General features: G+C 43.3%; 2 protein-coding genes across 5 annotated transcripts in view; one reads left to right on the top strand and one right to left on the bottom strand.

Moving 5' to 3' along the window:
• The window catches only part of RAB5A (RAB5A, member RAS oncogene family), a 36752-nt gene extending 26104 nt beyond the window's left edge, over positions 1-10648 (bottom strand). For all 4 annotated transcript variants that reach the window (XR_009448562.1, XR_009448563.1, XM_059664062.1 and 1 more), the window contains exons 1-2: positions 10511-10648; positions 5823-6077 (exon numbers count right to left, since the gene is read on the bottom strand). Coding sequence is in view for 2 of the 4 variants with exons in the window: in XM_059664062.1 (XP_059520045.1) it covers positions 5823-5985 (163 nt within the window). In the remaining 2 variants the exon portion in view is untranslated. The remainder of the gene's footprint in view (positions 1-5822; positions 6078-10510) is intronic.
• Positions 10649-11865: 1217 nt separating this feature from the next.
• The window catches only part of EFHB (EF-hand domain family member B), a 43420-nt gene continuing 33556 nt past the window's right edge, over positions 11866-21729 (top strand). The window contains exons 1-2 of the mRNA XM_059664064.1: positions 11866-15015; positions 21611-21673. Of these exons, the coding sequence (XP_059520047.1) occupies positions 14098-15015; positions 21611-21673 (981 nt within the window). The 5' untranslated portion in view covers positions 11866-14097. The remainder of the gene's footprint in view (positions 15016-21610; positions 21674-21729) is intronic.

Raw genomic sequence — 21729 nt, 5'->3', positions numbered from 1 at the left:
CGAAATTCGTGCACTGGGTGTGTCCCTCAGCCCAGCCTGCCCCCTCTCACATACTGGGAGCCCTCAGGCGTTGACCCCCATCACCTTCCAATCGCAGGATCGGCCCCTTGCCCAGGCCTGACGCCTCTGCCAGAGGTGTCAGGCTTGGACAGGGGACCCCCATCTCCCCCCGATCACTGGCTTTGACCTCCACCCAGGCCTGAGGCCTCTGGCCCAGGAATCATGCCTGGGCAGGGGACCCCCATCTCCCTCTGATCGCTTGCTCCACCCCCCGCCCAAGCCTGACACCTCTGACCCAGGCTTCAGGCCTGGGCAAGGGGACCATCATATCCCCCCAACCCCCGGCTCTGCCCCCCACCCAGGCCTGATGCCTTGGCCAGAGGAGTTGATCCTCATCACCCTCCAATCACCAATCACCGGATCGGCCCCTTGACCAGGCCTGAGGCCTCCGGCAGAGGTGTCAGGCCTGGGCAGGGGACCCCCAGCTCCCCGCGGTTGCAGGCTCTGCCCCTGCCCAGGCCTAACGCCTCTGACCTAGGTGTCTGGCCCGGGCAGCGGGGACCCACAGCTGCAGCAGCCCCGCGATCGTGGGCTTCGCTTTAGGCCCAGGCAAGGGACCCCTAGCTCCAGGAACTGCCAGCTTCGACTGTGCCCAGCACCCATCACTGGCTCCACCCCTACTTCCTGCTATCACTGGCCAGGGCGGAAAAGGCACCTGATTCTCCGATCATGGCTGGGGGGCAGGGCAAAGGTGGCCCCAGGGCCGCCTTTGCCCTGCCCCCCAGCTCTTAGCTCCCCCCTGGGTTTCCGATCACTGTCAGTGGCAGGGGGCTTCTTCCTGCTTTCCCTTTTGCCTCCCTGCATTGTGCCTACATACGCAAATTAACCGCCATCTTGTTGGCAGTTAACTGCCGATCTTAGTTGGTAGTTAATTTGCATATCGCCCTGATTAGCCAATGAAAAGGGTAGCTCGTACGCCAATTACCATTTTTCTCTTTTATTAGTGTTGATTTTAGTCTGGAATACTGGAAAATAATTGATGTTAAGATTATTAAAAGATAATTTTAGGTTGAATGGGTATAAATCTTTACAACTTTCTTAATAAAATCTATCTCAAATACTGAATATGTACTTTCTAAAAGGAAATAAACTATATATATAAAAGCCAAGCGACCAGGACTGGTTGCTATGGCACGCACTGCAGAGGCCAACTGGCTGATCAGGGCCCCGACTGACTGCCCCCCCCTCCCCCTGCCAGCCCCGCCCCCGATTGGCCCCCATGGGGCAGGCTGGCTGGACCCAACCCATGCACTGGGCCTCTAGTATTATGCATAAAGATAATATTCTTTCACTGAAAGCCAAATGATTAATTTACACAAATTCTAACTCTTGCTGTATCAGAAAGAACAATGAATATTTCAAAAACCATTTTTCTCACTAACCAAAAACCATATACTGGTAGTCTGTCTCTAGGTCTTATGTCCTTTCTCAAAAGTACTTTTAATCTAAAGTAATGTGCAGATGCAAAAAGATAAAGGCAAGTAAATAAATGCCCAGATTACAATTATACAAACAAGTCTTTCAGAATGGCAGTAGTAAAAGTTTACTACTTCAGGAAAAACATGAGCTTTTCAGATTTAAATTTTCTGGCTGGCTTTTATTTCTCAGTTTAGGAAGCAACTTTAATATCTGCATACATGTAGTATTCCATTTAAATGTGTAATTTCTCCCTCTGAGAAAACTTCCACAAATAACTTAGTTGATGTGGGTGGCATACATTTAAAGTAATATACATGACTAACCACGTTTGTGAAAACTAATTAAGGGGGAGAAAATTATTAAGATTTTACCATACTTAGTTGTAAGTACTCATGTTATATACTTGAATGAAACTGCAAAAACATCATTATTAGAAAAACTCAACTTTAGGACATAATTGCTTATAGTTTTTTTAAACCTTATTTGTTCCTGTAATTTTTAATGAGAAGCTTTACATTCTGCTAATCTGAGCATAAAATTCTTGAACACTGTCAAATGCTAAACTGAATGCTATGCACCAAGTAGAAGAGTCACAATTCCAAAATAATGGCATGTCATGACAATATAACAAAATATCATTAGTGATGAAAATGCTTCAGCAAAGGCCTGGCTGGTGGGGCTCAGTTGGCTGGAGTGTAGTCCCACATACCGAAAGGTTGCAGGTTCGATTTCCGGTCAGGGTATATACCTAGGTTGTGGGTTAGATCCCTGGTCAGGGCACATACAGAAGGCAGCCAATTGATTTTGTCTCAAATCAATGTTTCTCTCCCGCGCCCCCCGCCCCACTTCCTTTCTCTAAAATCAATGGGCATATCCTCCTGTGAGGATTAAAAAAAAAAAAAAAAAGGACAGCAAAAATATATGTGATTAAAAAAAAAAAGTTATGTGATGGTAGTGGTAATAGCTAACATTTAATAAGCATTTTATTCTGAGCTTAGGCATTGTGCCAACAAATATATATATATATATATATATATATACTTTTGTTTAATCCTTGCAAAAAGATCTTTCAAGTTAAGTACTACTATTTCCATTTCATAGAGGGAAAAATAAAGTTGGGTATGACTTGCCTAATATCACTGGTATGTACTAGAGCTAGAATTTAAAATCAAACGGTGGATACAAAGTCTACCACTTTCTTTAAAAAAAATAAATAAATTCTTTTTTTATTGATTTCAGAGAGGAAAGGGAAGGGGGGAGAGAGGGTGAGACATCAATTATGATAGAGAATCAGTGATCAGCTGTCTCCTGCACTCCCCACACTGGGGATTGAGCCCACAACCTGGGCATGTGCCCTCACCAAGATCTCCTGGTTCATAGGTCAATGCTCTACCACTGAAACACACTGGCCAGGCTGAAGTTGGTTTTAAAAGCCTTACTTAACCTGTATAAGCAGAAAATATTAACACTTGTATGCAGGAAACGTATAAATACGTAAACTAAAGTTATCGTAATTTTACTGAATGTTGCCATTTGTGCAAAAATGGCCCGCGCCACCTGTTAGCGTGCGATAAAAACTACCAGCAAACAATGTGTTAAGAAAACTTTACAGGCAGGAAATAATAGTAATAATAAAAATAAAACCTTTTGGAAAATTCATTAACAAAATGCATACAATATAATTGGTATTAAATAGAAAAGGAAATTATATATATATGAAACTAGTGGCCTGGTGCACGAAATTCATGCAGAGGTGGTGGGGGGGGGCTAAGGGTGGGGTTCCCTCAGCCCAGCCTGCATCCTCTCCAATTGGAGCCAAAACCAGCAGTTGGACATCCCTCTCACAATCTGGAAACCCTGGCTCCTAACCACTCACCTGCCTGCCTGCCTGATTGCCCCTAACTGCCTCTGCCTGCCTGCCTCATCTCACCCCCAACAGTCCTCCCCTGCCAGCCTGATCTCGCCCCTCAACTGCCCTCCCCTGCCAGCCTGATCGCCCCTAACTGTATCTGCCTCAGTCTCCACCACCATGGCTTTGTCCGGAAGGAAGTTGGACGTCTGGAAGATGGTTGGTCGACCCAGTCTAATTAGCATATTACCCTTTTATTCGTATAGATAAATTATATAGGATAGGATTACTCAAAAAAGGTGGGGGGTGGGGGGAGCCTTTTTCAGCAGGAGGAGATGCTCTTCGCAGACAAAAATACATAATTCCTATACTTGGACCGAAAGCCTGCCATATGCACTATACTGCCAAACTGGTCATTAAAAAGTTGAACCACTATCTTACACCTTATACCAAACAGCTGTTGCCCTAAAACCCCTCCTCAGCCCCCACCTTAGGTTCTGCCTTCGCAGTTCACCCAGATTTGGTTCTGATTTCTATGCCAGTCAGCATCAAAAGCTCCACCTCCTAGGCAGCCATCTTGTGAGGGAGTGAGGATTAATTTGCATATCACCTCTTTATTATATAGGAGGATTATCAGAGAACATCTACATTTATGATGCCCTGATATGCGGTTATTTATTTTTTTAAACATACTTGAGATGTCATTAAGAAAAAATAAGCCTCAGAGAGGGCACCAAAAAAAAAAAAAAAAAAAGAAAAGAAAAGAAAAAATACATTTTGATGATGATCAGAGTATCCAAGACAAAAACAAAATGTCTACTCGCAGACTTCTCAGGCTCCAGCAAACTTTCTCAGGAATTAAATTCTGTGCTATAGTATTTCAGTGTTTTGATTATTTTAATAACATGTACTGTGAAAGGGATGGGGGGCTAGCATATAAGTCCCAAACCTATTGGGCCCAAGTATTTCTCCTAGAATACATGTGCACTTTGGGAAATGCTGCCACTGACAATCACTTGCTAAGAAACCAGTTACAATAACTAACTTTCTGCACCAGTTTAAGGTAGGTGGACATGACCTACAAGTCTTTAAACTATTTCTACTATGTCAGCCATTTAATTGTATTAACAAAGAATGCATAGTATATTGCTCATTAAATATTCTAAAAATACCAGCATTTTTGTGATTCAAAGTAAAAGCTCCATGATATGGACTTCATTTTTCTTTTTTTTAAGAGGTTTTTATTGGTGTTCTTAGAGAGTGAGTAAGGGAGAAGGTGAGAGAGAGAAACATTGATGTGAATGAGTACCATAGGTCAGCTGCCGCCTGCATGTCCCCCACTGGGGATCTGGGCACGTACCCTGACTGGGAATTGAACTGGCAACCTTTTCGGTGCACAGGATGACGCCCAACCAAATGAGCCACACTTGCCAGGGCTGGACTACATTTCTGATGCTCATCCATTACAAAAACACAAAACACTAAAACAACAAATATAAGAGATTGACAAATACTATACTGCTGAGTCTATTAAAGTGGGAATACTACTTATCTAGTGTATTTCTGTATACAGGGAAAATCCAGGAGGTAGTAGAGTTCTGGAATTTATCTTACTGGAAGGGTCTGAGACTATGAATAAAATTCTCAAGTGTACTTACTTGAGAATATACACTAAATGCACAGCATAAAATTATGCTTCTTGAAAGATGGAATCTAAGAAGCTGCCACATGACAGTGGGTATATGCGTTACATATTTCAAAACTTTGCCTTTTTAAATGTATAAGGTTAGAATAAATTCATATACCTCCCCCCCACCAAAAGGCTGTTCTGCACCACCACTATATAGTTATGATTTCTTTGATTAAATTATTTAATGTTCTTTCTTCTAACCACAAAACCGAACGGTTAGTTGTCTCCTCTTTGTCCTACATATTATCTTCCTCTCATCTTGGTCCTACCAAAACCACTGCATGCAGTGCTTTTTCTACTTCTTCCCCCTCTTCATGTCCCTCTCCATTATAACTCACTTTTTCTCTTCCATCATCCTAGGAGCATTCTTAAACGAGATTAATAAAATTTAATGTATTTTTACAAATTAGTGTAATTTACAAATATTTAGAATTAGAAGTTTAAGATCCTTTTACCATTCTAAAGCCAATAATTCAGCACACATCTGTATTAATTTGAAGCAGCTTATAATTATCAAGAAGTAGATACCAGATAAAATCTCGTTACTTGGGACATTAATTCTACTCTTGTCTACATCTGTATTTTAGCTCCCATACAATGATCTTAAGGATAACCAGAAAAATCAAAATGTAAAAACTATTATCTTAACAAGAATCAAGGTAAACTTTACAGCTTGAGGAATACTGAACAGCTCTTTTCTTCACTGTGTTACCTATTTAGGAATTCATCATCACACAACTGAAATTGCAAAATCATTTTTGCCAATGTGAGTCAATTAAATGAAGGGAAAAAAGAACATCTTACCCCCAATGGTACTCTCTTGAAACTCATGAAACTGGCCTTTCACAAAACGAAGCACTAGGCTTGATTTGCCAACAGCAGACTCGCCCAGAAGTACTAGTTTGAACTGGCATATTTTATTTCCAGTATTTGGCCCGTTGGGTCTTGTTGCTCCTCGATTAGCCATGTCCAAATTCGAAAGAAGTCCCTAATTTCAGTCTCTTAAATGAACTTCCAGGATGCAAGGTGTCAATTTTTTCTTTCTGGAGGCAAAGAAACCTATAAACAAATGAGTTAAATACATAAATCAATAAAACAAAACATAATATTAATCACTTTAGTAAATTTTGCCTATAATATATTATTGTATAACAATTAAATCCTTGCCCTAGCTGGTTTTGCTCAGTGGATAGAGCCACTGAAGGGTCCCGGGTTCAATCCCGGTCAAGGGCACATACCCTGGTTGTGAGCTCGATCCCCAGTAGGGGGGCATGCAGGAGGCAGCCAATCCATGATTCTCTCTCATCAATGTTGTTTCCCTCTCCGCTCCTCTCTGGAAATCAATAAAAATATATTTTAAAAAATTATAACCTCTACTGGACATTGAATGCCATTGAGTTTAAATCATTTGTAATGAAATAACATAAAGGCATTAAGATTTGAGCCTAAAATCATGCAGCTAAATCCCAGAGCTTTAAAAATAAAATAAAGTTTGACTATTATAATCCTTAAAAGCGAGGAACCTTGACCTGGTAGCTCAACTGGTTAGAACATCCTCCCAACACGCGAAGGTTTTGGGTTCAATCCCCAGTCAGGAAACATACAAGAGTCAACCAATGAATGCATAAATAAGTGGAACAACACCCAGCTGGTGAAAATTTTAATTGACATTAAATATTATGTTAGTTCCAGGTATTCTGCACAGAAATTAGACATTTATACAACTTAGGAAGTGATCTCCCTATAAGTCTGGTACCCACCTAGCACCATACAGTTATTACAATACTAGTGCCCTGGTGCACAGATTTGTGCACACTGAAAGAAAATTATAAGGTGGCCAGCAGGGTGGGACTGGATGAGATGGGCCGGACACGCCCTGGAGTCAACCTCCCGTGGCCCCTCCCTCCCAGGAACCTGGGGCGCCGAGGCTTGAAGATCGTCAGTGGAGTGACTCAAAGGTTGTCTGCAGAGGGTTCCCTCCAGCAGGTGGGGTCCTTTGGCCTGGCCTGAAGGAATCGGGCAGAAACTGGCTCTCCGACACCCCCCCTCCCCCGGGAGGTCCTGGATTGTGAGGGTGGTTCATGGGTGATGCACCCTGGAATCAGACTCCCTCCTCTCTGGTTCCAGGTGCATCACCCTTGAACAAGTCACCGCAGCTCAGAAGCTCCTGCGTTGAGTGTCTGCCCCCTGGTTGTCAGTGTGTGTCATACCTCCTGGTTGGTCACTTAGCCTTTTATATATATAGATTATTGACTATATTCACTATGCTGGCCTGCACCCTCTCAGTCTGGGACCCCTTGGGGGATGTCAGAGAGCCTGTTTAGGTTTGGCCTGCGGGGATCAGGGACCCCACCAGTGCACAAATCCGTGCACCAGGCCTCTAGTATGCATATAAGATTTTTGGTTCATCTCTTCCCACCCTCCCCACTTCCCTCTGAGATTCAACAATTTGTTCCATGTTTTCATGCCTGTAGTTTCTGCTCCTGCGTTGAGCGTCTGCCCCCTGGTGGTCAGTGTGCATCATAGCTACTGGATGGTCGGCCAGTCGGCTGGTTGCTTAGGCTTTTATATATATATAGATTTTTGACTATATTCACTATGCTGTGTTTTACATCCGCATGACTATTTTGTAACTGCCAATTTGAAATTGTTAATCCCATGAACAAAAAAGATTTTGGCTTCCAGGTTTGTATGTCTAACAGCTGAAAGACTTAAAACTCTTGTTTCCTCATGTGCTCAAGTACACATACATTGAAGTGTTAACAGTGGTTTCCTATGTGGTGAGCTTATTAGTGTCTTATTTACACTTTCTGTAGTGTTGGCGCCAACAATGAAATATGTCATTATTTTCTATTTAATACATTTAGAAAAAACTAGCCTGAACTGCAACTCCTGTCTTCTCTTATTAACTAGTAATGCTAATTATCAATCTGAAAGGAATTAGCAAACATTTAAAGAATGATTTTCTAGCCCTGACTGGTTTGGCTCAGTGGATAGAGCGTCGGCCTGTGGACTGAAAGGTCCCAGGTTCGATTCCAGTCAGGGGCATGTACCATGGTTGCAGGCACATCCCCAGTGGGGAGTGTTCAGGGGCAGCCGATCGATGTTTCTCTCTCATCGATGTTTCTGACTGACTATCCCTCTCCCTTCCTCTCTGTAAAAAATCAATAAAATATATTTTTTTTAAAAAAAAGATTTTCCAATCTACCTCCAAGTCAAACTTAAAGTTCTTTTTCTCCCATCTGTAATCAAAACCTGATCATGTGCTTACTAATACTATTAAATCTGACGATTCTCTCCCTATAATCATTATTTTAAAAATATATATTTTTATTAATTTCAGAGAGGGAGAGGAAGAGACAGAAACATCAATGATGAGAGAGAATCATTGACTGGCTGCCTCCTGCATTTCCCCTACTGGGGATCAAGCCAGCAACCTGGGCAAGCGACGTGCACCAGAATTGAACCCGGGACCTTTCAGTCTGCAGGCTGACGCTCTACCCACTGAACCAAACCAGCTAGGGCAAATCATTGTTACATTTCACTTAGGTACCTCATAAGAAATGTGCCTTCCCCATGAAATGAATTTACATTAAGAATCTCTCTTGAGTCAAGAGTCAAGAGTCTTGACAATGAATTCATTAATAAACACATCCAAGAGAACTTACATTAGAGACAATAAATGTCTTATCTAAACAGCAGCTTGGAAGAGTCCTTTATGGGCAACACACATATTTACAGATTAGAAATAGGTCTAACTGCTTCCAAACAATGGGGATGTAAACAACGTAAGACTGGCCATACAAAAGAGAACTTAAACTAGGGGATAGGTTCTCATACTATTCTCCCTATTATCTGCGTATTTAAAAATTCTTTCAAAATAAAAAAATGCTCCAATAGAACGCCCCCCCCCCCCCCCCCAAAATGCCAGATTTGGGAATCTAATTTGGCTGGCCATACCAATTTCTGCCAAAGCAAGCTCTTTGATTTCCAATTCTCTATTTCCAGAATACCTAATTTACATAGCTGCTGTGAGAATTAAATGAGAGATTATATATAAAATCATCTCCAATACAGTGGCACATGAAATTAAAAATTGGTAGAAGCTCTTAGATGAGATAATGACCAAGTATCAATAGAATGTCACGTAGACTAAAAATGCATCAACATACCATCAGATATTATGCACAACAGCAATGTAAATATTTTCCAATTGTCTAACTACCTTACAAAACAGCAAATTAAACGATTTAAGGAAAACATGCTCTGAATTCCCACGATACTTACTAAATTTCAGATTCCCACTATAAAAAAAATTATAATTTAGCTTTGCCTTCTATTGATTCTAATTCGCCGCAGGCTTTCAAACAGAAAATAACTAAATGTAATTATCGGCAGTCACCTTAGCATTGTGAAAAATCATGTGCATTTATTTGCACTCACTATTGAAACTTGTTTTGCAAAACAAAGATGTTTGCATAAAGCGCCATTTTAATCTTTCGAAAGATTTTTAACTGGTTTTCTATCATCAAAATTGTATTGATAACAGCAGCTCCCACTTGCTGGGCCTTCTACTGTACCAAGCACTATTCCGTGACTTTTGCTTACAGCTCATGCTCCTACTGATTGCCTCTAGCTTACATTAACAATAAAGTCTCCGGGCTGTCCTGAATTGTCACAGAGGTGTCCAGGTGCGTGTTTTTCTCCCTACTTAAGTGAACGGCAACTGCTTCCACACTCTGACCTGCACTAAACAAGGCAAAAACCCACAAACGTGAACGACGACGTTCAGGGCCTAAAAGGTCCGAGTCGATCGGGGGTAACCAGCTTCCCCCCGACAGCCGAGCAGGTCTCATGGTCTCCGCCCGGGGAGCGTGTCCAGGGGCCTAGTCGTCTGGAGTTCTGCAAAGACGCGGGTCACCACCTTCCTCAGATCAGACAAGCATCTCCAGACAGCCTATCTTGATGGGCCACCTCCTCCCTCCGAGGCCCGTCTTCGGAAGTCCAAGGGTAGGCGGGGCTCCCCGAATTCACACCTGCGGTAGGCCCCGGTTCCTCCACAGAGAACACCTGAATCACCGGGGCTCAACTCCGGGTCGCCGGAGCCAGCGGGGCCCGCCAGGCCCCGGGGCCACCCTTCCGGGCCTCTCCCCAGGAGTCGGGCCTGGTTGGGGCCGTCGGCCCCCTCTCCCCTGAGACCGCCAGGGCCCCGGGCCGGCGAAGCCGCGGCCTCCAGACGCCTTCGCGGCGCCATCTTGAGAAGGGAAGAGGGTGACACCCGTCGCTCCCTCCGCCAGACCGCACATCCTGATCCTCCAGAGCCTCTTGAAGGAGGTGTCCGCGGGGCCGGCAGGACGAGACGCCGAGTTCGACAGCTCTCTGGTCCCGGGTACTGGCGCGCGAGAGGCGGGAGGGGCGGGGGCTCGGGGCCGGCAGGGGCCCGACAGGCTGTGGCCGGCAGATCGCCCGGGGTCCCGGCCCGCCCCGGTTACCTGAGACCGCAGCTCGCAGGGCCGCGGGGCGGAAGCTCCTGGCAGCCGGTCCCTGGCGGAGCCCGAGAGAAGGCTGTGGCTTTGGCGGCGATGCGTCTCCTCCTCGCGCCGCTCCCCTCAGACTGGACGGTGCGGGGCTGGCGCCGTGGTGCCGCCCCCGTCGGCCTCGGTCCCCGCCTCTCTCCGCTCCGCCTTCCTCTTTCCTTTCTCCTCCTCCTCCTCCGCCGCCGCCGCCACCGCCGCCGGCGCGCGAGTTCCCACTAATTCTTCCTTCTCCTCCCCCTTCCTCTGCCTCCTCCCCTCGGGGCGGCCGCGGGCTCCTTCGCGAACCAAAACACAAACACTCCAGCCCCAGCGCAGAAGCCACTTCCGCCGCCCGGCGCCGGCCTCGCCGCCACGTCGCCGCACGTCGCGAACGAATCCCCTACGTCACTTCCCGTCGCCGCCAGTCGGACCCCGCTCCGTCAGCTCCCCGGCTCCTCTCCAAACCCTCCGGGCGGGCGCTGGTCGCCGGGCGCGGTGGGCGTGTCACGTGGGCCCGGCAGTTCCGCCGCCTCCCTCCCCGCGGGCGCGGGGCCCCGCCCTCGCTGGCGCCATTGTTATCTGGGCGGCGGTCTCGCTCCCGGCGGCCGGGGGCGGGGGGAGCTCCTTGCCCGCCCTGCTTTCGGGAGGTAGGGAGGGAACTTGGGTTTGTTGCTCCCGGTCCACGTGGGGCGGCGAATTCCTTCTGTGAATATTAACTCACAGTCCCCCTTAACCCTACCCCGCAGCACCCCAACCCTGGCACCCCGGTTACGGATCTTGTCTAACAGGAGAGTGCCCCCCATTATATCCCGGGGGAAGGGTTGGTTGGTGAAGGCAGAAAGTGGTACTTTAGGAAAGAGGCTAGAGACCTTCCCTAACCCCAAAGTTGTCTTTTAAAAATATATCTATATCTATATCATCTATATATCTATATCTATCTATATCTATATATCTATTGATTTCAGAGAGGAAGTGAGAGGGAGAGAGAGGTAGGAACATCATGATGAGAGAGAATCATTGATCTGCTGCCTTCTGCACACCCCTTACTGGGGATCAAGCCTGCAACCTGGGCATGTGCCCTGGCGGGGAATCGAACCCATGACCTCTTGGTTCATAGATCTGATGCTCAACCACTGAGCCACACCAGCTGGGCCCCAAAGTTGTCTTTAGGTGGGGAAATCTTAAAATAATCACTTGCGCCCTAACTGGTTTGGCTCAGTGGATAGAGCGTTGGCCTGGGACTGAAGGGTCGCAGGTTTGGTTCTGGTCAAGGGCATGTACCTTGGTTGCAGGCACATCCCCAGTAGGGGATGTGCAGGAGGTAGCTGATCGATGTTTCTCTTTCATCGATGTTTCTAACTCTGTCCTCCCTTCCTCTCTGTAAAAAATCAATAAGATATATATTTTTTAAAAATAATCACTTGCTTTTATTGTGAGTTTACTGTTTTTATGGAGCAGAGGGCACATTCTAAAATAATAGCAACTTTTATTCAGAGTTTCCCTTCTTGGGTTACTGTACTAAATGCTTTATAGGAGTCGCCTGAAGTTGGCCTCTCCAATGTCCGGCCAGCACAGTGCCTGGCAGTCCGGAGTCTTTTTCAGTCTTGGTTGTGGAATTAATGAATGAGGCATACCTGTTTTACAGGTAAAGAATTTGAGGCACAGGGATTGTGTAACTTGTCCAAAATCAGCATTGAGTTGGTGATGAAATTATATTCTAACCTGCAGGCCAGCCCCAGAACCTGAGCTCTTAAGCACAAATTCTAGTGAAAGACAACCCAAAACATTCATTACCCTCCACTGCAGACCTGCATAAGACAGGCTGCTTTGGTTAAATCTCACACAGTAGGCAGTGTCTGGCCAGGCATTTGAAGTAAAACAAACAAAAAATTTTGTTTTGTAATTTGGTAGACTGTTAAATTGATTTTTCACTCAGGATAATGGCTACTTTTCAGTGTACCATTTATAGCTCTGTTGTGAGGGCATCAATATTGATTGTCTAGGATGTGTACTTGGGATAAGATACCCCGTGGGTGCTTGGTCAACATTATGCAATGAAGATGATTTGAATCCTTGAAGAGCCAGTCTTTTAGATCACTCACAATTACTAACTAGAAGAATGTAATGTGTCACAGGTAAATGGTATCTGTGGCACTTTATCCCCAAGGGGTTGTGCTAGTATAATATGTTAGTCATGGTAATACCTCTTGGACAATCCCAGGAAGAATCAGGAAATCGGATATGTTGCATTAATGTTGGCATGTCAACAGTCTGTCCAAAATCAAACCCGTACCACCACAAACCTGCTTCTGCTTGGTGACTGGTATTAACAGCCTCCCAGTCACCGGACTTGGAAGGGCAGAATCATCTTCAATTCTTCCTTCTTTCTCCCATGAATAATTGTCCTTTCTATCACCAAGAATTCTTTTTTTTTTAAATATATTTTATTGATTTTTTACAGAGAGGAAGGGAGAGAGATAGAGAGTTAGAAACATCGATGAGAGAGAAACATTGATCAGCTGCCTCCTGCACATCTCCCACTGGGGATATGCCCGCAACCCAGGTACATGCCCTTGACCGGAATCGAACCTGGGACCTTTCAGTCCGCAGGCCGACGCTCTATCCACTGAGCCAAACCGGTTTTGGCACCAAGAATTCTTTAATCCCCAAAACGTGACCTAATCCCAACACCTAGGCTATGATTAGCATTTATATAAACTGGAATTAATGCACACTCTTGCCTTTGCAATCTATTCTTTACACTCCAGCCAGTCACACTCAAAAAAATAAAACCTGACAGAGTGTAAACCCAATTTAAAGAAAAATCTGAAACTCAAAAACAAAGTTTGAGTTTAACACAATATTTTTAAAAAATCAATATGCAAATAAAAAAAATCAATATGCATTATTGTGTAGCACATCTCAAACTTTAATATATTTACTTAAACTTGAATAACATATTTACTTTAAATGTCATTGAAAGCCTAGTTACTAAAATGTTAGTGTCCTCAAAGACTTTAAGGTATTTCTACACCCCAGCTGTCAAATATAACTGAAATGTAATAATTTAATAATAAAGTAGTTCTTTAGTGCTAAAAAAAAACACACACAACTAAATGCAGTGTGCATGCACTTGCATAAGGTAGGACCTAAAATTAGGGATCACCAACAGAAAGAATGTTATTTATTCCCTGATTACCAGTAAAATGAATAGGCCAATGGCCAGGAGGTAGCCCATGGCTGATCCCATCCTGAAAGGACTACATTGCGTGGGAAACCAGAGAAGTTGGTGAGCATTTGCTCTAGTGTCCAAGAGCACATCCTTTACGTTTTCTTGCCATCCAAATCCAGTAAAAAAAGGGGGGGGGGGGGGCGGGGGACGAGAATAAGAGAGGAAGTGAGGAGGAGAGAGATGGGCAGATGGACTGGGATCCCAGGGAAAGAATTGCCCGCCTGGCCACACCCCGGTTTCCCAGGTAACGCGGTAAACAGAACTTGAGCTCCTTTTCCTTTGTGAACTCCATAGGTGTAAAGTGGTAGGTAGAAAGTAGCGGGGAGCGAAGATGTGCTCTTTCGTGAGAGTAGGGTCCTCCAAAGGGTTAGAGCCCCCAAAGAAATTGGAAACTTCCCTTGGGACCGGTACAGGTTTCCCCTTAGAGATGAGTGCTGTTGGAGGCACGAGGGTGTCTGAGAGGAAGTCTCCCCCGAGCATGGGAGTCGGATTAACCCACAAAGGAAAGGATGATGTAGGAGAGAGGAGGGTGTTCAGGGGAACAATATCTCCCACGCAGTGTGGGCTCAGGGGAGGATTAAGAAAAGATTCCCAGTGGAGGGAGAGCCCCTTGGTTAGTGATAAATATGAGGAGAGAACGGCATCCTCAGAAACAAAATCGCCATTGAATAAGGGGCTTGAACTTAGATTAAAAAGACAGGATATTTCTAGGACCCCCTTGGAGAGGAGTAATTTAGGAATCAACAGGGTCTCAGCCTCACAGGAAACAAGACCTTCCCTGGATATGTTGCCGGAAAATGAGTGTCTTCTGGCAAAGTGTTCTGGAAGGAGAATACAGCATCCCTCGGGGATGGTGTGTGAAAGTCCGCAGGCTCTGGGGAGCAGGAGAGGTCCTGCGGCTGGTGCCCCTGTCGAGTTTGGGCCATCAGTGGAGAAGCAGCAGGCCCTGGGTGTGGAACCTAGCCAGGAACTGGAAAAAGAGCCCACCTGTGTGGTGATGAAGCCCAGTGGAGAGATGACGTCTCCCGTGGAGGTGGACATTGGGCTGCCCCAACCAGAGGAGCCAGATGCCATGAAGAATACAGAGCCCCTAATGGGCTTGGTGATTGAACCTTCTGAGTGCCAGTTCGCCCAACAACCTGAAGAGAAAAGAGAGGCTGAAAACTTTGAACCAGGAGTAGAACCTCCAGATCGCATCAGACCCATCTACTCTGGGAAATTTTTTGATCGAATGCCGTGCTATCCAAGTGTAAGTCTTTTTTTTTTTCTAGTATTTTCCCAGGGAACTGTGTATCGCCATATCTTTATAGGGGTGATAACCTGATGATACTTGTGTTTGGGTTTGTGGAGTCAAACTGCCAATATTTCATTGGGATTCTGATATCTCTTGTCCCATTGGACTCTTTCTAGCTGTTACTTCGTCCAATCTTCTCTGATTCTCTGCCTCCCTTTCTAGATGTCAGCTTTGTTTTCTGTGCACATCAGTGGTTCCTCTTGATTTTTGTTTTCTCCTGTGACCTTTATTTCATTCCTTAGCCTGCATTTCTCAGTCCTCTCACTGAGATACATGTTGTATTCTTTTTTAAAAAATATATTTTTTATTGATTTCAGAGAGGAAGGGAGGGGGCGAGAGATAGAAAAATCAATGATGAGAGAAAATCATTGATTGGCTGCCTCCTGCATGCCCCACACTGGGGATCGAGCCTGTGATCCACCTGGGCATGTGCCATTGGCCAGAATCGAACCTGGGACCCTTCAGTCCTCAGGCCAGCGTTGTATCCACTGAGCCAAACCAGTTAGGGCCATGTTGTATTCTAACATTCATGTTTCTTTTTCAATTTACATGGAATGCTCTTTTTTGGTCAACAACCTGTATTGCTTTTCATTTTTTCTTTTCCTTTTTCAAAGAGAGAGAGAGAGAGAGAGAGAGAGAGAGAGAGAGAGAGAGAGAGAGAGGTGTTGTTCCACTTATTTATGCATGCATTGATTGATTCTTGTATGTGCCCTGACCAGGGTTTGAACTCAAAACTTCGGCATATCAGTATGACACTCACACCAAATGAGCTACCCAGCCAGCACCTTCTTTTGGATTTTTTAGGTTAATAATCATATTGATGCTTTTATCTTTCCTTCTTTGGTATATATGCTTCTTGTTTCTATTTTCTATATCATTGCATTGCCTATGATCAATAAAATGACATTGATAGTAAGGTTTCTTTCTTGACTTTCATGGGAATAATTCTAATGCTTCAATATTGAGTATTATTTTTGCTGAATATTTTTGATGTGTCAAGTTAAGGACACCTATATCTACTCTGAGTTTGCTAAGAATGTTTAAAAATCAGAAATAGACCTTGAGCTATTAAAATGTTTCCCATTGGTTGAAATACACCTTTTCCAGATTGAAATGGTTCATTTTCTAACAGCAAACAGTCTTCATATTTCTGGGCTAAGCCCTACTTGGTTGTGATAGAGGAAGAAGGAAGGAAAGGTTCAAAGAAAGGCTAACCAATTGTAGTGCCTTCGATGAAGAGACAGTATGTTAGGCACTGTGGCTACAAAGCTGAAAAATGATATGTGTCTGCTTTCAAGGAACTTACGAAGTGTGGTGGCAGTCATCTCAGGTAGAAACTGTAGTTTAACTCTAACCCTGCTGTTTGGCTTCTGTACTTATTAGCTTTGTTTAACAATAGAGAAGTTATTTTGATTTTCTGAATTATATAAATTAACCCATTCGATTAAATACCCTATTGATAGTAATGTGAATATCCCATGGGTTGTGGTCATACTGGTCTTTAGAAAGCACATTTTCCTTTACCTGGGAAGGACAGCACAATTATCCCAAGGTCAGAGGGCTCCCGTTAACGTGTCCCTATTGACCCAAAAACTGTAATTTAGATCAAACCAAGTTCCTCATTCCAGACCCGAGGGCTCCAGATAATGTGTTTCTGTCAATTCAGTGATCCAGAGACCCAAAACTATAACTTAGATAACATGCTGCTTCTGCTTCTGTAAACTGCTTTTTTTTCGAACCAGGTTTCTCATTCCAAACCCTGGGATGTAATCAATACCTTTGTGATTTTTGCCTATATAAACCTGGTATTGTAGCCATCTTATTACTATGAGATCTGGGAGAGCAAAATGCCCCCTCATAGTCCCGGATTTGCAATAAATGTGACTCTTTAATTCGACTTCTTGAGGTGTCCTTGTGTGATTCGCGGGGTATATTACAACACTTAGAGTTTAGCAGGGGTCCTCAAACTTTTTAAACAGGGGGCCAGTTCACTGTCCTTCAGACCGTTGGAGGGCCGGACTATAGTTTAAAAAAAAACTATGAACAAATTCCTATGCACACTGCACATATCTTATTTTGAAGTAAAAAAAACAAAACGGGAACAAATACAATATTTGTATTTGCATGTGGCCCGCGGGCCATAGTTTGAGGACCCCTGGTTTAGAGACTCAAGACCAATAGACAAATGACTTTATAATATGGTAAAAGTCATGTAAAAGGAATGCCTTATTTTTCTTTCCTGTTCTATACTTAGGGAACCTGGTAGATATTTGAGAAATGGGTAGAAGCAGATGAATCACCTAATTGTAAAACTTGTGAGAACTTGCTAGTTATGTAAGCCCTGTTACTGAAAATTCTTATTTTGTATGGATTTGTGAAGATCCAATCTCTGCAGAATTCCGAGAAGTGGGTGGTTGCATAATGGGTTCAGGGCCTTCTGGGCAGAAAGAAATTGATACTATCACATCTTTTTCTCTGAGATATTCAGAATTAGGAATATCTATGGGTAAAACACAGTGATCTTGGACAAGGCCCAGTGGGAAGATGGAACCATAATATTAGCCCACACTGAGTTTAGAGAGTAGAAGGTGACATGATTATGGGTTGTTGGCTCTTTAGCAACCAAGACTGGTTTTTATCAACCTTCCTAAGTTGACTTAAATCTTGAAAACCAACTGTGTAAGAAGTAAAATAGGTCACTGAAAGCTGTAATATTGGGGAATGGTGAGGAGGTGGTGACATGAGTTGGCACTGGTATGGTTAGGAACTGAGCAAGGAAGTGGCTGAGCAAGGAATTGGTCAGTGCAGTGGGAATTTGGTTACATACAGAGGCCTAAACAGATAAGTAAATATATTGAGGACAATAGGAACCAGAGTTCTCACTCATAGAGAAAAAAACCCTACAAATATGAGAAGAATAGAAATAATTCTTCTGTATTGGATAGTAATTGGCGTTATTGGTGGAAAGTGGTGCTACACCTATACCTATACCTGTGTCTCTGTATCTGTCTCTCTGTGTGTCCATGTCAAAATCCATATCTATGTATTTACACACATTTAACTAAACAATATAGAGTTGATACAGATGCTAGTGTGTGGGGGCCTGTGTATATACATACATTTCCTAATTCTATCTTCTCAGAGGACCTAAAACAATGTTTAGTAATAATGAGCACACCAAAACACAGATCTTGATTTCTAAATACCGTTCTGTTGAAAGTGTTAAGGTAAAAACATCAAGAATTTTTGTGAGTTTATTTGAGCCAAATTATCGACAATTGCCAGGAAGCCGAATCTCAATGGATTGGGATAATGCTCCAGAGAATGGCGGTTTTTCACCTATTTTTATACATTTCAATCAAAGGAGGAGATGTGGGTGGGTTACATGAAATCCATTGATGATAGATTAGAGAGGTAGGAGAAAGCAAAGTGGGGCTAGTGGTGGAGGGCGGGGGCTGTGGGAGAAACCTCTGGGATTGGATAAAGAGTAAAATAATGGATACATACTTCTTTTACTTAGGTGGGTACAGAATAGTTAACAGTCAACAATTAACATGATAACAATAACAGTGAAGGAATTTGTGGTATCTGTCCTGGTGCCCAGGACATTTGGTTGTGCTAAATTCTTTGTGCCAACATTCTTTCTTCTTAATACTTCCTTCCCTCACTCCTTTTGAAGTATGGTAGCAATCATCTCAGGTAGAAACTGTAGTTTAACTCTAACCCTGCTGCTTGGTTTCTGTACTTATTTTCTTGCTAAAATAGTAGAAAAGTTATTTTAATTTTCTGAATTATATAAATTATCCAATTCGATTGAATACCCTATTGATAGTAATATGAATATCCCATTGGTTGTAGTCATACTGGTCTTAGAAAGCACATTTCCCTTTACCTGGGAAGGACAGCACAATTATCCCAAGGTCAGAGGGCTCCAGATAACGTGTCCCTGTTGACTCAGTGGTTCCCAAGACCCAAGGGCTCTAGATAATGTGTTTCTGTCAATTCAGTGATCCGGAGACCCAAAACTATAATTTAGATAACATGCTTACGTAAACTGCTTCTGCTTCTGTAAACTGCTTTTTTGCAAACCAGGTCCCTCATTCCAAACCCTGGGATGTAATCAATACCTTTGGGATCTTTGCCTATATAAATCTGGTGTTGGGGCTGGGGCGGGCACTATGAGATCTGGGAGAGCAAAATGCCCCATCATAGTCCCGGATTTGCAATAAATGTGACTCTTTAATTCGACTTCTTGAGGCGTCCTTGTGTGATTCGCGGGGTACATTACAACACTTTTGTAACCGGACAACCAAGGGGTCCAGGCTGCCTGTCACTACTTGCTCCAATTAAGCAGCGACAGGGTTTAATCATATATGAGCGTTTATTCCAGTGATGCCAGCAGTATGGGAAAGCAGCAGGTCACCCACAAAAATCTGCTCTGCAGCCCCCCATAAGCCAACTGGCTTATATTGGGTAGGTGGAAGATTACATGGGGAAGTAGGCTATAGGGGCTGGGGAGAGACTCCATTGTTTGGGCAACAAGGTTGTTAATCTTATTGTGTTAATAGACAGTTCTTGAACAAGAATGGACAACATTCCAAGGTTGACTGCCAGGTCCAAGGTTGACTCCCAGGTCCTGGGGGCATACACCTTGCAGCCAGGTTAGAATGTCCATTCTTTAATCAGAACAAGACAATCTCAGTTAACAGGGTATGATTAATATATATTTTAACTATAGCTAGTCCCCAATATTCTATTTTTGCTCCTAACACTTTCATAGATGTCATGGTCTAAAAGCTCTTCCTGTCATCTCCTCCCCCTTTATCTTTCACAGTTCTTTTCTGTAAAAAATCTCTTACATGTCTAACCTTGGTGTCTGCTTCTCAGAGAATCCATTATAATCTTGGATTTGCTCTTTTTGCTATAAAGGACAGTATTAGGGCAACTGGTGATATTTGAATGGGGTCATTACAGAATTTCCTGATTTCTGAGGCCTTTAGTAGTTTTTTTTTTTTTTAAAGATAACCAGCCCAGCTGGTGTTGCTCAGTGGTTAAACAACCAGGAGGTCAGGTTTTATTCCTGGTTAGGGCACATGCCTGGGTTGCAGGCTCGATCCCCAATGGGTGGGTTGAGGGGGGGCATGCAGGAGGCAGCTGATCAATGATTCTCTCTCATCATTGATGTTTTTATCTCTCCTCCCTCTTCCTTCCTCTCTGAAATCAATATAAACATTTTAAAAAATAAATAAAGGTAATAAGCCACAAGGAAAAAGAAAACAGAAGAGGAGACACTAGTTAAGAAATTTCAATAAATATTAGAAAATAGGAAGATGGAAGTATGGCAACTGATTTTTGCAGAGCAGGAAAACAATGAAGTTTGAGGGGAATCAGGTGGTAATTTCCACTAGAAATGGTCCAATGTGCCTGGAACAGTCTCTGAGAAGCTCAGCCTTTGGGAGAAGGTATAGTAAAGCTTGGGTCTGAAAATCAAAGGATTGAAAGTCCTTCTATGCAAGTGCCTGATGCATAGAACAACACTTAACCAACTGAACCACACCAGACAGGCAAGACCATCTTTTAAAGGACGTTGGCATAATGCCTTCAAAATTCAGAAAGAAAATTACATATTTCCTACCTTGTAGTCCATACCACGTCATACTATTAACCAGTCCCTACCAAGTCATACTATTAACCAATGTAAGAGTAGAATAAAGACATTTTCAAGGGTGTAAGGAATCATAAATTGGCTTTTTATGCATTATAATGACTAAAGAATTTTCTTCAGGGAAATGGGGGAGTAAACCCAAAAGGAGGAGTAGATGGGAGGAATGGGCAATCTAGTTCTGAAGAAAGGCAAAGGAAAAATTCCCAGGACAAGACCTCTGCACCAGACCTAAAGAGCACCCAACTGAGATTGAAGACATAACTGTCAGCTGCCTTGAAATGATAAAAGGGAAATAGATAAGAGTTGAATTGCTGGGACTGAACAGTTATAATCTTTGTCTTGGGCAAAGAAAGAAAGACAAAATTCAAATTTGAATCAAGTGAACAATGGACATTAACCGAAGGATCTGGGCCTGTGGTTGATGTGTTTGCGTATACCAAAAGTTAGGGTGTTGGTGGAAATATACCCCCACACAAACACACCCACACACTTGGAATTACCTAACATTTTATCCTGAGTTTAGCTTGAATATTGCCATGTCCCCATTGTACTGATATGAACTCTGACAAGATTATTTCTGAAAGTTGATTTCCTTAGCTTTTCACAGAGCTCATGTGATTGGACTACAATGCTAGCACTGTAAAAACATATGCTTATATATACTTAGAATTTAATGTTTATATTATATATCAAGATTGCTTTAGATTTGCAATTTGTTCTTACTTTTTTCCTCAATTGTGTTAAGTAGCTGAAAAGTTAGAAGCATTTTGAAATAAATTTCATTCTTTGAAATGTTACCCACAAGCCCCTCCACCCTTCCCATCCCTCACCCTCCATTTCCCCCACAATGATCAACTATGAGGCTTTTTTTGTTGTTGTTCTTAGGCAGGGAAAGTTATTCCGATTGGATACAGAGTTGCAACCTGCTTGACTGAAAAACTTCCAAGGGTGAGCATTTTCAATATGCATTTGTGTTTATATTTTTACCTTGAATGTGAACTTTA

Source organism: Myotis daubentonii, chromosome 14 (assembly GCF_963259705.1).
Source record: "Myotis daubentonii chromosome 14, mMyoDau2.1, whole genome shotgun sequence".
NCBI lineage: Eukaryota > Metazoa > Chordata > Mammalia > Chiroptera > Vespertilionidae > Myotis > Myotis daubentonii.
This window is presented reverse-complemented; position numbering and strand designations above follow the sequence as displayed.